The sequence below is a fragment of the Nannobrachium achirus genome (genome assembly GCF_963921795.1).
Source record: "Nannobrachium achirus genome assembly, chromosome: 2".
Taxonomy (NCBI): Eukaryota; Metazoa; Chordata; class Actinopteri; order Myctophiformes; family Myctophidae; genus Nannobrachium; species Nannobrachium achirus.
Window position 1 is genome coordinate 53,415,698 of NC_137811.1, and position 15,166 is coordinate 53,430,863.

The 15,166-nt window shown below is 41.6% G+C and overlaps 1 protein-coding gene across 1 annotated transcript in view; it reads left to right on the forward strand.

Annotated features, from left to right (window-relative positions):
* LOC308306089 (uncharacterized protein) overlaps positions 1 to 12,434 on the forward strand; it is a 35,024-nt gene extending 22,590 nt beyond the window's left edge. The window contains exons 8-11 of the mRNA XM_080750989.1: positions 3,918 to 4,056; positions 9,463 to 9,545; positions 9,803 to 9,899; positions 11,890 to 12,434. Coding sequence (XP_080607115.1) covers positions 3,918 to 4,056; positions 9,463 to 9,545; positions 9,803 to 9,899; positions 11,890 to 12,057 — 487 coding nt within the window. The 3' untranslated portion in view covers positions 12,058 to 12,434. The remainder of the gene's footprint in view (positions 1 to 3,917; positions 4,057 to 9,462; positions 9,546 to 9,802; positions 9,900 to 11,889) is intronic.
* Positions 12,435 to 15,166: the final 2,732 nt, after the last annotated feature.

Below are 15,166 nucleotides of genomic sequence, written 5' to 3' on the forward strand. Positions count from 1 at the left end.
GTTTCTTTGTTCTCTTTCATCATCATAAATAGTCAGTGGTGGAAGACGAAGAAGCACTCAGATTTTAAAAGTACAAGTTAGTGTTATAAGTAAAAGTTATGGGGGTCCCTGGCACAAAATCCTTTCAGATGTGAATCCGTGGGCCAAATGCATATCAATGTGGGTTGTGGGGGGTCCCTGATATGAAAACGTTTGAGAACCACCGTTGTAAACAGCGAAGAAGGCTTGTATGATAGTCCATGTAACATGTAGCTCCCTGCTCAATGCTTCATTCTTGTAGCTGGTAGAAGCTCTTCTCTTCGGTTAATATTACGCTGTAGTGATTTGACTCGCTGGGGATTATTCTCTTCCAACAGAGGCTCAAATTGTCACTTTCTCTGTGTGGGCACAACAGTTGAAACAACCTAATCATGCGACAGAGAACGTAAATATACCCTTTCTCTTGTAATAGTCGATGGAAGCCAACGTAATAGTCATTTTCTAAGTGCTCTGTGCGAGTAATGGTACAGTAGAGCCTGGCGTTAAGGGTCCATGTTTAAATGTTCTCTGCACGTAGTAATAGTTGGCAGAAGCTCATGTAATAGTTGGTGTTTTGTCTGTGAGCGGGCTCTCAGGTAACAGAGTCCCTGCATATTGAATGAGATGGTAATGAGGGGGAGGGGAAGGAAGGGGGAGCCTTATCACTGCGGGGCCAAATTCCGACAGTGAATTGCGCAGTTGTAACAAAAGTAACAGAGCGTCCATTCAGCCTGCACTAATCCAGATGGGAAAGTCAAACAGCAGAAAGTCCATGGCACAAACTCATTTCATCACTTTATTAATTTAGATATTGCCTCCTCGCTCCTGCGGGGAGAGAGAGAGAGGGGGAGGATGGGGTGGGTGTGGGGGGGACCTCTGAAATGACCAACATCGGTGAGGCGTTTTGCTCTACATGGTTCCCCCTCTACGTCTCCTCCCGTTATCTGTTTAATTCATCCCGCCAATCTTGGCTGTCTTTACCCACTAAATTTCCCTTTGACACGCATGCCTTGCTTCGCATAATCCCCACTCCGGGGCAGAATTAAAAATGGAAAAAAGAGGAGGGAATAGGACAGGTGGCTGGAGAATCCTTGAAATAATGTTCAATGCCAGGTCCAGGAACGATTTGACCAGATTCAAACTGGGGGCCTGATAGGGAGTCTGCATTTTTCATATTTTGGAATCGAGAGAGAGATTGGTGGTATGTGACAGCTAGAAAGTGTGTGGAGACTGAAAGTCCCCAAAGAGCCTGGTCGAAGAGTCGCTTCTTTAAATTGTGGTGGCAGCATGACTTCAGGGGGAGGACTGTAGCATGGAAGATGAGAATGTCAAAATGTCACTCTTCAGAGGTCTGATTTGAAAAAGTTTTCTGAGTCGGACGAAAGCTGAAAATGAGAAGTGTAGTCTTTCTTTCTTTCTGTCTTTCTTTCTTTCTTTCTTTCTTTCTTTCTTTCTTTCTCGGCCTGCATCCAGTATTGACCCATAAGGACTTCTTTGCTCTGAATACGGCGGAAGCGTTTATCTCTCAACATCCATTTAGAGCGGTTGAACAGCCATTCATTGGTGTTTCTGTCGGTCTTATCTGACCAATCAGTATTGACATGCCGCGCTAGAGCACAGCTTGATATTTCAACACAGCTCTGTGGGCAGCAGTGTACCGTATCAACAACGCATGATACAGGGGGGGTCTTTTACACATGAAAAGTGTGTATTTATGATTTTGGGGCGTGATAAAGAGGGCATAATGGCAGCAGAGCACTGCAATTTACAGCAGCGTGCAATATTGACATGTGCAATGGAGGCTATGACTGGAGATGCTGCACAATGTGTTTGCTTTGTCAAAGTTGCGGATACAACTGAAATACAGTAACCAGAAAAATGCCCGTTGCTTGGCTTGTTAGACATGTGGATGGTGTTAATGTTCAATGGTTATTGGGTTGCGTGGAGATTAAATCTGTGGCACGTCAGGAAATTACTGGAAGACTTATTTTATTCAGAGACTGGATCCAATTGTCTAAGACTAGGGGTCCTATTGGCCAAAGAAAAGGTATTATGGCTCATTTAGATGTACCGTATATATAAATTATACCATGTTTCCCATCGAAGATCTGTTCTTCTTGGGGTGAGTGACACAGTTCCATGATGACATTAATTGCTGGTCATGCTTAAAGCTAAGGCTAGATCAGTGGTTCTCAGAGTAGGGTCTGGGGACCACCAGAGGTCCTTGAGTGGATTCCTGTGGGTCCCTAGCGAAATGAGTTAAAGATAGCAATACAATCAGTTTAACCACGTTAACCCTATTGTAATTCTTTTGCATAAATCTTCAAAACAAATACCCGCTTCTGAATATTTTCAGATGCGTAAATGTTAAGCATAATGTCTTCCTGTACCACTGTGCGGTTTACATTTCTGTCTAATAAAGTATTCAATCAATCAATCAATCAAACGGACATGAAAATGTTTGAGAACCGCTGGTAGATACTGGGTGTCTCGGGGCTGGTGTGCAATGCGCTGCGGGCGTCATGTCGGGGGGCAGGCTGTGCCATGCGCTGCCACAAACGGCGGCAGGCGGGCGGCGCTATTGATTGGGCTCCACAGGCTGAGACCAGCCAATTCAGAGCACCAGTGAGCCGAGACCGATTGGGCCTCCTGAGTTACAAAATCCCAGGGCTCTTCTTCTCATCTGCCAAAGAAAAAAGAAAAAACCTATTTCTCATTCTCCACTCAAATGTGTCCAGGAAGAAGTTGCATATTTTTTTTTAATGGAAAATTACTTTTAGGAACAGGAATATTCATAGTTTGGTCACCATCAAATTGTCTTCCAATACCTCTGACTGTAGAAACTACCATTCAGTCACCATTCACAGCTCTTAAAGGTGCAGTAAAGTGATTTTCTTTTGTTAAAATAAGTGTTAAATAGCTCTATAGTCTGATAGGAATCATTGACATAGAGTGCTCATTCAGTTATAGTGGTCTCCCTGTCTTTCCAGCTCTATAATAGTAAACAAGGCCTTATGTGCCACAAGGCACGAAGTGGATATGTAACAGGTAGGCCTAATAGTAAACAGAGAATGCATTTTCAGGTTGGGATACCAATTTCTTTACTATCAGGAGAGAGAACAGTTGGAAGTGATGACACAAAGAAATGAGCAGACACAATTGAAACTGGAACACTGTAACGATGAAGCTGATACTCGTCCCTGATTGGATGAAATTGGCAACGAAAAAAGCAAAACGTTGAAATCTGGAGATTCAAGGTTTCTGCCCCACAGCAACATACAGTATCAGCTCGAGCCCCTGCCCTTTTATCCATCTGTAAAAAGTGCCCTCTCCTGACCATGCATGCAGTTTGTGCTACAGTGAAAGAAATGCATATGCCCTCGTTCCATGCCATACCTGAAGGCAGCATCCTGAACTTGAATGCAGCATCTTATGTTGAAATCAAGAAATGTGTAGAAATCAAGCATCGAAAATAACCGACCTCCAAGCTGCGACGCGGTGTGAGCTTGGAGGTCTGCTATTTTCAATGTTATCACCAAAAGGCCCTTTTCGAAATTTCAGCTCCTGCCTCTCTAACATTCTCTGCACGTCACTGCATATCAGACAGTCAGTAACAGATCTAGAGTCGAGGCACTAAAATGTTATGAAGTTGTAAAAAGTCATGTAGCTCAGTGGGTCTCAGATCGCAAAAAGATCTCCTATTTTTGAAAACATTTTGAAAAACTCTTGAACAAATGCGGAATACTTTTGAGTTGGTTGAACACAAATGTTCTCTTCTGGGGGGTCCCTGGCACAACAATCTTTTCAGGTGATGGTCCGTGGCCAAATACATACAGTATCAATTAGATCAGGGGGTCCTTGACCACTGACGCAGCTGATAGCAGTGTGTTTGTCTTCAGGTACGGCAAGCTGCTGCCTTCGCTCCAGGTCAAGCAGTTCTCAGCTGCTACAGGGCTGAGTCGCATGCTGATCATCCTGGGTGTGATTGAGCCAATCATCAAAGGAGACGACATCTCAGAGGACGTCATACAGCGGCAGGTCAGGCCAACGCACGCACGCACGCACGCACACACACACACACACAAACACGCACACGCACACGCACACAAGTACACCTGCACACGCACGTATGCACGCACACACACACACACACACACACACACACACACACACACACACACACACACACACACACACACACACACACACACACACACAACCTCAGGCTAGATTCATTGTCAAAAAAGAATGTGTCTAATAATTTCCTTTTTGGACAGTGTGAAAGTCACCGAGGCGCTCAGGGGTGTTTTAAAGATGTTTCAAGGTTTAGTTGTACAACAATGCAACAGTACTGAAGAGGGCTATTAATAGCAAACCGCAAAGTCTTAGAGTCCTTGGCTGTTTTTATATTGTCTTACTTTGTTGAGTGTGTGTGAGTGAGTGTGCTTCATTTCTAGTTACTGTAGTTTTCTTTGACCTTGATAATAATTTAAAAAAAAAACATGTTGTGAATGAAAGTTTTATTTGTAAAAAAAAATCACATGTAGTCTAGAGTACAAAATACAATGTCTCTCTCAGTACACAGTAACAATAGGACTTCACAGTTCAGAGGGAGAGTGCAGGACAATACATTCCTATTATCGTCCTCTGTGCATTTAGGCCACAGCCACAGGGTGGTGCTAGTGGAAGAATAATCTCCTCCTTGTGGAGAGATTTGAGTGCATGATGTTGTTGGTAGAACCATTTCCCCCCCATTTCATCAGAAAATGTGAATTTGCCGTTTTATATGGCGCCAGATGTCATTTTGAATAAATGAAAATCGAGCCCGTTGCAAGCCAATTGACGTGACATCGCAAACAGTACAGTATCTCCTGATGCATGCTGTATGGTAAACTCAGCATTTTGACAGGTCATTGTGAATAGCAGCCTTGTGTGGAAGGCTGTTAACCCATTTAGGCCTAAAATTATTGAATGCTTTAACCAGTGAAAAATAGCAGATATACAAGCTCACAGCGCGGCACCGAGTGCCGCGCTGCGAGCTTGTAGATCTGCTATTTTTGAAAAGTTGTGAAAATGTGAGCAAATGTTTCAATATATATTTTTCAAAGCAGACTTTTGTAACTCAAATCTCTGCTTCTGGGGGTCCCTCGAACAACATATTTTGACATGGGGGTCTGCGGCCGAATAAATGTAATTTTGGGGGTCCTTGACATGAAAACGTTTGAGAACAGCTGATTTAGAGGAAGGATTTAGAAGTCGGGTCAAAGATCGGGTCAAAGATATTCAAAGACTTGCACTCATTTTCATGATTTTTCAAAAATAGCAGATCTACAAGCTCGCAGCGCGGCACTCGGTGCCGCGCTGTGAGCTTGTATATCTGCTATTTTTCAATAGTTAAAGCATAAAATAATGGTTAAAGTGGTTCAAATCTAACGCGACTCGGGCGCGTTCCAGGTATTTGAGAGTTAATATTAGCCTACAAGCCTTTCCAGCCCCATTCCGTATTACTGCAGATGAGCTTCTGTCTGAGGATGTTCCACAGTTTGTGTCGTAGCTACTGGGATCTGGAGTGAATCAGTAGGAACAACGGCAGCACAGTGACACTCCTGTCTGTCACATGGGCCTGTAGTCATTTGACTACAGGCCTGGACAGAGGAGCAGTAATGGATTGTTGAGAGGAACAACAACCAATATCCTACGTAACACGGAGAAACATATCGTCGTCGTCGGGTGGAAACCTTGTATGTCCCAAATTATTACTTTTCAGAAATGTAAGAAAAGAAAAGAAAGATCCTGTGTTCCAAATGGATCCAATGTAGTTTAAGCTTGTGCAATACCTTTCAAAACACACAGATACACCTAAGCACTTTCCAAAATGGCAGATGTACAGGCTCTATTTTTAGAGAAGGGTTGAAAATGTAACCTGGCGAGCCTACAGTACATTGGACATGTCATCATCATAGATTAACATTATTATTATCTATACTATAATGTTGCGAATGTCTGAGTGAGTGAGTGAGTGTCTGTCTGTCACAGCGTTTCTCCTCGGTGGCTGGAGCAATTGATCTGAAATCGCATCACCATCAGCATATGAACACACCTGACATAACTGTGAAGGCCGTTTGTCACTTTCACAAATCGTATGCTGTATATTAGCATAGATATGGTATATCTACTATCTATTCTGCATCTAGCATGAGGCGCATCTATTCTGCATCTAGCATGAGGCAACATGTTTAACCAGCTCTCTCTGTGTGTGTGTGTGTGTGTGTGTGTGTGTGTGTGTGTGTGTGTGTGTGTGTGTGTGTGTGTGTGTGTGTGTGTGTGTGTGTGTGTGTGTGTGTGTGTGTGTGTGTGTGTGTGTGTGTGTGTGTGTGTGTGTGTGTGTGTGTGTGTGCAGGCAGGCGAGTGTGTGCGCAGGCGGGTGGGCGGGTGGGCGGGCGGGCTGGGGGGGGGGGGGTAGCCATTAAACGAAACAGGTATTTCTTACATTGATGCTCCTACATATTATCATGCAAGCACCAGTTAAAGTTACTTTCCATCCCTCATATACTGTATGCACAGTGCACATCCCATAACCCACACACTGCACATCATTTTGGAGCTCATATCTTTGAACGGGTAAGGGCTAGTTATTATTTATTTTATTTTTCAAAGAATTTAAAAAAAAAAGTGAAATATCAAATACAGAATTTAATAAAAAATGGTTCATCTACTAGCTCACAACGCATAGTGATTTGTTGTGTTATAAGTAGGTTTTAGTTAAATGTGAATGACGTTGCGGGTCGTAGATTAGTATGTGAACGGTCACAGCTTGTCCTTATGTATGTATCTCTGTCTATAACGCCTGACACTGTGGTTCTATGGATTTGTCGCTCGGACATTATGCTCTGATGTCACTGTGATGTCAGGGGAACCACTCTAACGGAATGGGTTTGCCGCTCTGAAATAACGCTCTGGCTTCACTGTGATGTCACCCTAACAGAATCCCTTTTATGCACATATATGGAGTTCCATATCATCATCCCATATCTGTGTGGCTGGTTCTACAGACAGGGATCTCCATGTATGGGCATAAAAGGGTATGAGATCAGATGTCATAGACATCATAGGACTTTCACGTAACGAATATCTGAGTAAGCATGTTTGGGCTCTCACCGCATATCTACATATACAGTACATGGATCTCCATATATGGTTACCAGGGGTCTCCATACAGTATATGGGTAACTGGTCCGATATATCACTGGCCAGATGGCCAAGAACTGGCGCGACCTCTCCCCTTAAGGCGAGGTCGCATGTCGCCCTGAGGCGTGTTACTAGTCTTTATAGGTGTGTGTGTGTGTGTGTGTGTGTGTGTGTGTGTGTGTGTGTGTGTGTGTGTGTGTGTGTGTGTGTGTGTGTGTGTGTGTGTGTGTGTGTGTGTGTGTGTGTGTGTGTGTGTGTGTGTGTGTGTGTGTGTGTGTGTGTGTGTGTGTCTACGTGTACAGATGACCGGTTCAGGTTCATAGAAGCCATTTTCAGAGGCGTAGATGAAAAAAAGCACTTTAAGACACCTTGTGCCGCCACCCACGTTCTGATGGCAGTAGTTATGTTCTGATGGCAGTAGTGATGTTCTGATGGCAGTAGTGATGTTCTGATGGCAGTAGTGATCTTCTGATGGCAGTAGTGATCTTCTGATGGCAGTAGTGATCTTCTGATGGCAGTAGTGATGTTCTGATGGCAATAGTGATGTTCTGATGGCAGTAGTGATGTTCTGATGGCAATAGTGATGGCAGTAGTGATGTTCTGATGGCAGTAGTGATGTTCTGGTAGCAATAGTGATGGCAGTAGTGATGTTCTGATGGCAGTAGTGATGTTCTGATGGCAATAGTGATGGCAGTAGTGATGTTCTGATAGCAATAGTGATGGCAGTAGTGATGTTCTGATGGCAGTAGTGATGTTCTGATGGCAATAGTGATGGCAGTAGTGATGTTCTGATGGCAGTAGTGATGTTCTGATGGCAGTAGTGATCTTCTGATGGCAGTAGTGATCTTCTGATGGCAGTAGTGATGTTCTGATGGCAATAGTGATGGCAGTAGTGATGTTCTGATAGCAGTAGTGATGTTCTGATGGCAGTAGTGATCTTCTGATGGCAGTAGTGATGTTCTGATGGCAGTAGTGATGTTCTGATGACAATAGTGATGGCAGTAGTGATGTTCTGATGGCAGTAGTGATGTTCTGATGGCAGTAGTGATGTTCTGATGGCAGTAGTTATGTTCTGATGGCAGTAGTGATGTTCTGATGCAGAAGTAGTGATGTTCTGATGGCAGTAGTGATGGCAGTAGTGATGTTCTGATGGCAGTAGTTATGTTCTGATGGCAGTAGTGATGTTCTGATGCAGAAGTAGTGATGTTCTGATGGCAGTAGTGATGTTCTGATGGCAGTAGTGATGTTCTGATGCAGAAGTAGTGATGTTCTGATGGCAGTAGTGATGTTCTGATGGCAGTAGTGATGTTCTGATGCAGAAGTAGTGATGTTCTGATGGCAGTAGTGATGTTCTGATGGCAGTAGTGATGTTCTGATGCAGAAGTAGTGATGTTCTGATGGCAGTAGTGATGTTCTGATGGCAGTAGTGATGTTCTGATGGCAGTAGTGATGTTCTGATGCAGAAGTAGTGAGGTTCTGATGGCAGTAGTGATGGCAGTAGTGATGTTCTGATGGCAGTAGTGATGTTCTGATGGCAGTAGTGATGCAGGACCTATTTCAGCTTTCTGAAGTATTACCGTTGTTTCCAAGGAGATAAGGACAATCATTGTGCTTGAATTCCCCAAAGAAATAAAAGGCTTTTTGAAGATGGACTAGAGTGAAGGTTATAACACACACGCACGCACGCACGCATGCACGCACGCGCGCACACACACACACACACACACACACACACACACACACACACACACACACACACACACAAAGACTCAATAGAGCATGCAGTCCATTTCTCAAGGGCATGTTCTGTGACCACTGCTTAATTGAACTGGGGCAGAATTGTTTGGCTGCTATGTTAATGGAGTGAATCTTCTCATCGTGTGTGATAGATTAAGTTAAAGGGCAGTGTTGTTGCTCAGTTTCGTCCTGTAGCCTTTTTTGTAACCAAATCTTGCAAATCTACAAGCTCGAAACGTGTCGCTTCGAAGTAGGGCGTTAATTTACGGGGAAAAAAAACACATTTAAAAAAAATATATGCCCGAAAGCAACAATATGATTTTACGGAGAGCAGCAACTCTTTCTTTTTATCAATGGCAGATGGCAGGAGGTCACTAATGCTAATCCACTGCACACTGTCCTGGGCCATGTGAATAACTGAATGCTGAAATGTAACAGTAATCTTTATATTAATACAATTTGTCCTTTTAAAAATGTTCTAATTAATTTCTGGTCTTTTTTCTGTTTCTCTCCACGTAGAAATACCTGCTAAGCAACCCGGCCCATCAGAGCAGTGCCGTAGATGAGCATTACTTCCTCAATGAGAGTGCTGCTCAAGTCAGGTATGACAAACTGCTCCTTGATTAGTTATTATAATTATGCTTTTTTTAGTTGATTACTATTAAGAGACTGTATGCAAAGCTCTCATCCTAAGTGCTTTGCTCAAAATTCCTTCATGCGATTTGCTTGTCAAGGACTTACTACTCAAAAGGAGCAGTTAATTATGTAACTAAATAACTATGCCTGGAATGCGGTGTAAACATGAAATGAATAGAAGTTGTTGACTTATTATAATTTGTTTCCCCATTTCTTCTTTAAGGGACATCACTAAATTCAAGCCTATTTCCAGTCGGACATCAGTGAGTGTGATCACCGGAGACTGTTATGATGAGCAGATTCCACAACATTTAAACCAAGTGAGAATGCTGGGCTTTACATCAGTGGTTCTCATATTTTAACTGGGGACCCCCCATCCTGACGAGCACCAAGAGTTGAGGCATTACATTTTGTATTGTGAAAATAGCCGATCTACATGCTCATAACGCCTCGCGTTGCGAGGCGTTATGAGCATGTAGATCAGCTATTTTCACAAGTTTGCCTCTAATATTTGGCAATTTGGCCAATGTTTAATTTGTCATTTTAGAGATATTAAAAATTCCTTAAATTCTCACTTTAGAAATGTGCATATACTCTCTATACACTTCAACTTTATGTTGGTTTGTTTTCTGTTGAGGGAGAAAACAATGTTGCACATTAAGTTAATCCTTTGGGGACCCCCCCAAAATAATACGTAACCACTGCTTTACATTACCTTCATGATAACTGTTAACACCTATACTGCCATAGCTTTTTTACCTGGTTTTCGGAGGCTCTGTGCACGCCACACGTACCCATTGTGCGAGCGGAGGCTCCGGATCACGGCAGCCGAACGTCTCTTCATTCACGTGGAGAAGAACAAATACAACCGCAATGTTCCGTGTGTAAAATAGAAAATGGGTCCATTTTGACCAAACGTGCGATGTTGGAAAATAATCCGAGATATAGCCATTCTTCTGCAGCCAGGATGAATACAATTCAACGGCCGGAAGTTACTTGCCGGAAGTGGCTTTTGCAAGGCATCATGGGAAACTGAGTTTTTTTCCTTCAAACCCACCTGCGTGAGCGCCGGGTCTATCGGTTAAAAACGGCAGGAGCATGGCAGGCTACTGTAGTAATTAAGTGTACTTGAGTAAAAGAAATCAGGTACTTTTACTTTATTGGACTACTTCCAATTTCCAATACTTTTACTTCTACTCCACTACGTCTCAGAGACAAATGTGGTACTTTTACTCCACTACAATTATTTGAAAGCTTTAGTTACTAGTTATTTTGTAGATTTAGGTTATTATTACAAAACATTCACATTTACCACTTCAGTCCTTAAACTTTGGCTATTTGAAAATAGCTGATCCACAAGCTCACAACACTTAGCATCACAACAAAAATAGTACAACATTTTGGTACATTTTCCACCACTGCTAGTAAGCAACACAGCTGCAGCTAAAAAGATTAATAATGGGTATTTCTTTATGTTTTAGGTGTGCCCAGAGACACGCTGGTGCTGCTGTGCTGGTCAATGCTTGCACATTCACATACCTACATCTGACACACCCATTATTAATAACTGCAGCTGTGTTGCTTACATCACAATGTACTGTACATGCATACATAAATCAGCAGGTAGGTCAGTATTTTGCAGCCTGCCGTGTTTTTGGTTTTGGTCTATTAACCAGAAATGGAAAACAAACTACATAAGCAGCCTGGGATTTTAGAACCCACCTGTTTCTCTTTGAAAATTAAACATTTTAAATTCAAGAGACAGTGCGCCTCCGACGCAGTTGTTGGAAAAGTATTGGGAGATGTGCTTATTTTCTCAGTCTTGCATTCAGCCAATGAGAACACAGGCATGGCTGCGCTTGGGAGAATTGCTTTACTATTAGACTAACTCTTAACACATGCTGTGCCTAACACGTTCCCAGACGTTTTAATGTTTAAACTTCTTTTCCCATATCACGCGTTTGGTCAAAACGGCATGTTTTCTATGGACTATAACTTACACACGGATCATTGCGGTTGTATTTTTTCTTCTCCGCGTGAAAGAAAAGACGTTTGTTGGCCGTGACCGGGACCCCTGTGAATATAATGAACCCAGGCAGTGTACACGGAACGGAGCCCTCGAAAATCAGGTACATACAATAAGAAAAAGCCTTGGCAGTAATCTACAGTAATCTACAACTACTCTGTGTTTAAATAATTCCTGACTGCCTATGATGACATGCCCAAAATTAGGATGCCAGGGTTAAAGTGGTTAATAATGGTGTTAGTATTAGTGTTAAATCCATAACAATTGATTATTTCCCGCAACAGATGGTCGCAAAACTCCAAACAAAGTTCCTGGATGAGTCCTATCCATCAGCCACGCGTATTCACATCACAGGAACAGACCGTCAAATGATCTACAAGAGACCGTCCATCATCAGCCAGCACCTGAGGAAACTGGTCAATCAAAGACAGTCCAAACCACAGAGCGAGTGAAGCCTTTCTTTAGTGCTTCAGTGTAAACGTTTTGATTTCAAATAACTCTCAGCGTATACGGGTCCATTTGGTTCCATTTGTAAACGCTCAGAGTTACAGACCTGTAAGGGTCCATTTGGTTCCATTTGTATATGCTCAGTTACAGACCTGTAAGGGTCCATTTGGAACCACCTCAAGGAAACCTATGGGTCCCTGGGCTCCACTTTGAACCACTGCTTTACTTACTTACTTGTTGGTCAAAATAATATTATGAATGTCTCTGATATGTCATTTTATATGAAATTGCATTGCCACTGATGATCTGATCCATCATGCTCAAGCAAGTTCTTTCCCATTTTCAAATTGTCATTAAATTCCACCTTTTTTATACAAGCTGAGATACAATTTTGTTTCCTTTTTTTAATTTGTGTGAAGTTTACTGGAAGCCTTTGTATACAGCACAACTGTGATTTGTTGTTGAAAGTTTCACAATATATGGGATAAAAGATTATCTATTTGGGAAATGATATCTCATACATGGCTAATCAGTGCCAAAAAATGTCTGCAGTACATTATATGTGGCTTACTTCAGGACAATGCCAGTAAAGTTCTTTTTAGCTAATAACAGAGATTACACCTGTCTTCAACTAATGATGTACACTTAACAGTAAGTATACAGTATGCAATGTATACTAAATGGCATTCCCTGCCATTCATGGGGAGTGTGAAGTATTTCACGCTTCTGTTATTTTATCTAAAATTACTGTATAGTTACTGTAAAAATACTTCCTCATTTTGACCATTGAATTTAACAATACAGGTAGTTTTGGCATTCCCTGGCATCATGGGGAGTTGTTATGTATGTCATGCTTTGAAACATATTACTCTTTGTTATTTTATCTAAAATTACTGTACCAGTAACACTCCCTAATCGGGAGATAAGCGACAGTCACGTCGCATACACAAACTTTAGAAGGCAGTCGTAGCCAATCAGGAGGGAATATGGGAAATGGGACAGATCCATGTTGATGACATGACTTTAGACATACTGTGTACCGCTTTGCGTGATTTTAAGGCAAAATCTGCCTCATGGTGGCACCAGAAGAGGGCCATGTGAGACATGAGGGGTGGAAGTTGTGGTTTGGCAGCCAAGGAGTGTGTGTGCAAAGTTTGGCATGGATAGGGGCAACGGTGGCGGAGGTATGAGTAGGGCAAAAGTGTGATGTGACGGACAGACTGACTGACATCCGGTGGAGGTTTTGATAGTAACTGCGACCTAATGGTCGCAATAAGTACTTTAAAAATACTTCCTCATTTTGAACAATTTTAACTTGAAAAACGTAACAATACACTTAGCTTTAGTTAACATTTTCACGTGCAATATGTAATATATTTGACAGTAAAATATGTGGCTAATGTTGACAAAGGACAATGATACAGTATGAAGTAACACTGTTGTGGTCCTTTAAGAAACCAATGCCTTGTTTCTTTTTGTTCCGCAATGATGAGTTTATATTGTGTTGTCGAGTGGAAACCTTGTACAGTATGTCCAAATTAACCGTTCGTTTTGTGTTGCAGCATACAACGCCTTGGATTTGTGCGACAGTCTTGTATGATGAAGCAGGCCTTTACTTTACGAAATAAAACGTACAAATGTGAAACTTGGAGATACAAGGTTTCTGCCCGACAGTGACGATATTCATCATGGTGTTATTAATCTGTAGTCATAAATCTCAAATGTCTACGTGCAGTGCCTCTACCTCAATCAGAATCTGAATGATCAGAGTTGGGGATATTATTCACAAAAGGTTACAGATGTGTGACAGTCAGGAATATGAGGGTTATTAGACTTATTGTAAATAAATAAAAAGGTTGACATAACTTGGCATCCAACTAACTTAATATGCAATGTTGGTTACTGATATAAAAATGTAACTGAAAGAAAGAGCAGACAGCAGTGAATTATCCTGAGGATTTAAGTTTAATTATGACACCACATCAAAATAAAAATTTCCAACAGATCTGGAATTGTATTCCATCCATATACATGCATAGCAACAACGTTTTTTTAAGAAACATTTTTCTCCCATAATTAGGACATTGGAATGATCATTTTACATCAGTAACCCAACCAACCTCCCACCCGTCTTGTTCGTCAGCAATAAACGTAATTCTTGTACAATTTTATTTTTTCTTTTCCCTATGGGGTTACAAATAATTATATGCACAGACCCCAATTCATAATACTGCTTTCAGTAATGTTCCCTCATTTACAAAGTATTGCATTGAGAGCAAATTTCAAAAAGGGAGACCAAAGTGTATCATCAAACAGAAATACGAGTACTGTACAAGAATGCTGCCATCCTCATGAAAACATCCACATCTGAATTGAAGAAAAAGACAGGGACAAACAGCCACATATGTATGCAAAGCCATGTGTATATGCCAAAATGTAAAGCCTATGTTATACGTGGTTGTGTGCGGGTGTCGTACACTGATATAAGCCAATCTACAAGCTCACAACGCATCGCGCTGCAATGCGTTGTGAGCTTGTAGATCACCTATTTTCGATCCGCGACACCTGCTCACAACTGAGTATGACAGACGCGTAAGATTGTGCCTGTTTATATCACCTCCAAATAGTGATTTTTAAGGCCAACAAGTCATGAATAGCAAGCTGCAAAGTGACATTTTGGGCATATACAAAAAACTGGTACAGCAAATAAGAATACACAAGTGCCTCAGTAGCTATTTTTGTGTCTAAAATGCATCTCGTTTTTGTATTCTGTCTATTGTTTCATTGAGCCTACATTACAGTGTAAACGATATGTGTGCTACACAAGAATGACTATACAATAACATTACAAACAACTCTGATATAAATTTCATTTTGAATTTAAATTAAAATCACTACTCCTATTAATACTGATTGTAAAATAAATAAATGTGAAAGTGGCACCAATATTACTCTAGATTCGTTCGTGTTTTTTTGTATTTTTTTTCCTTTTTTATCCAATGGTTTTGCATTTTTCAGTCTTAAAACGATGAAAGAAGAAGCTTCTCTTGATTGTCCACAAGCAGCATTCAGAACTGCATGATGCACTATTCCAGACACAACAGTGTACCAAAA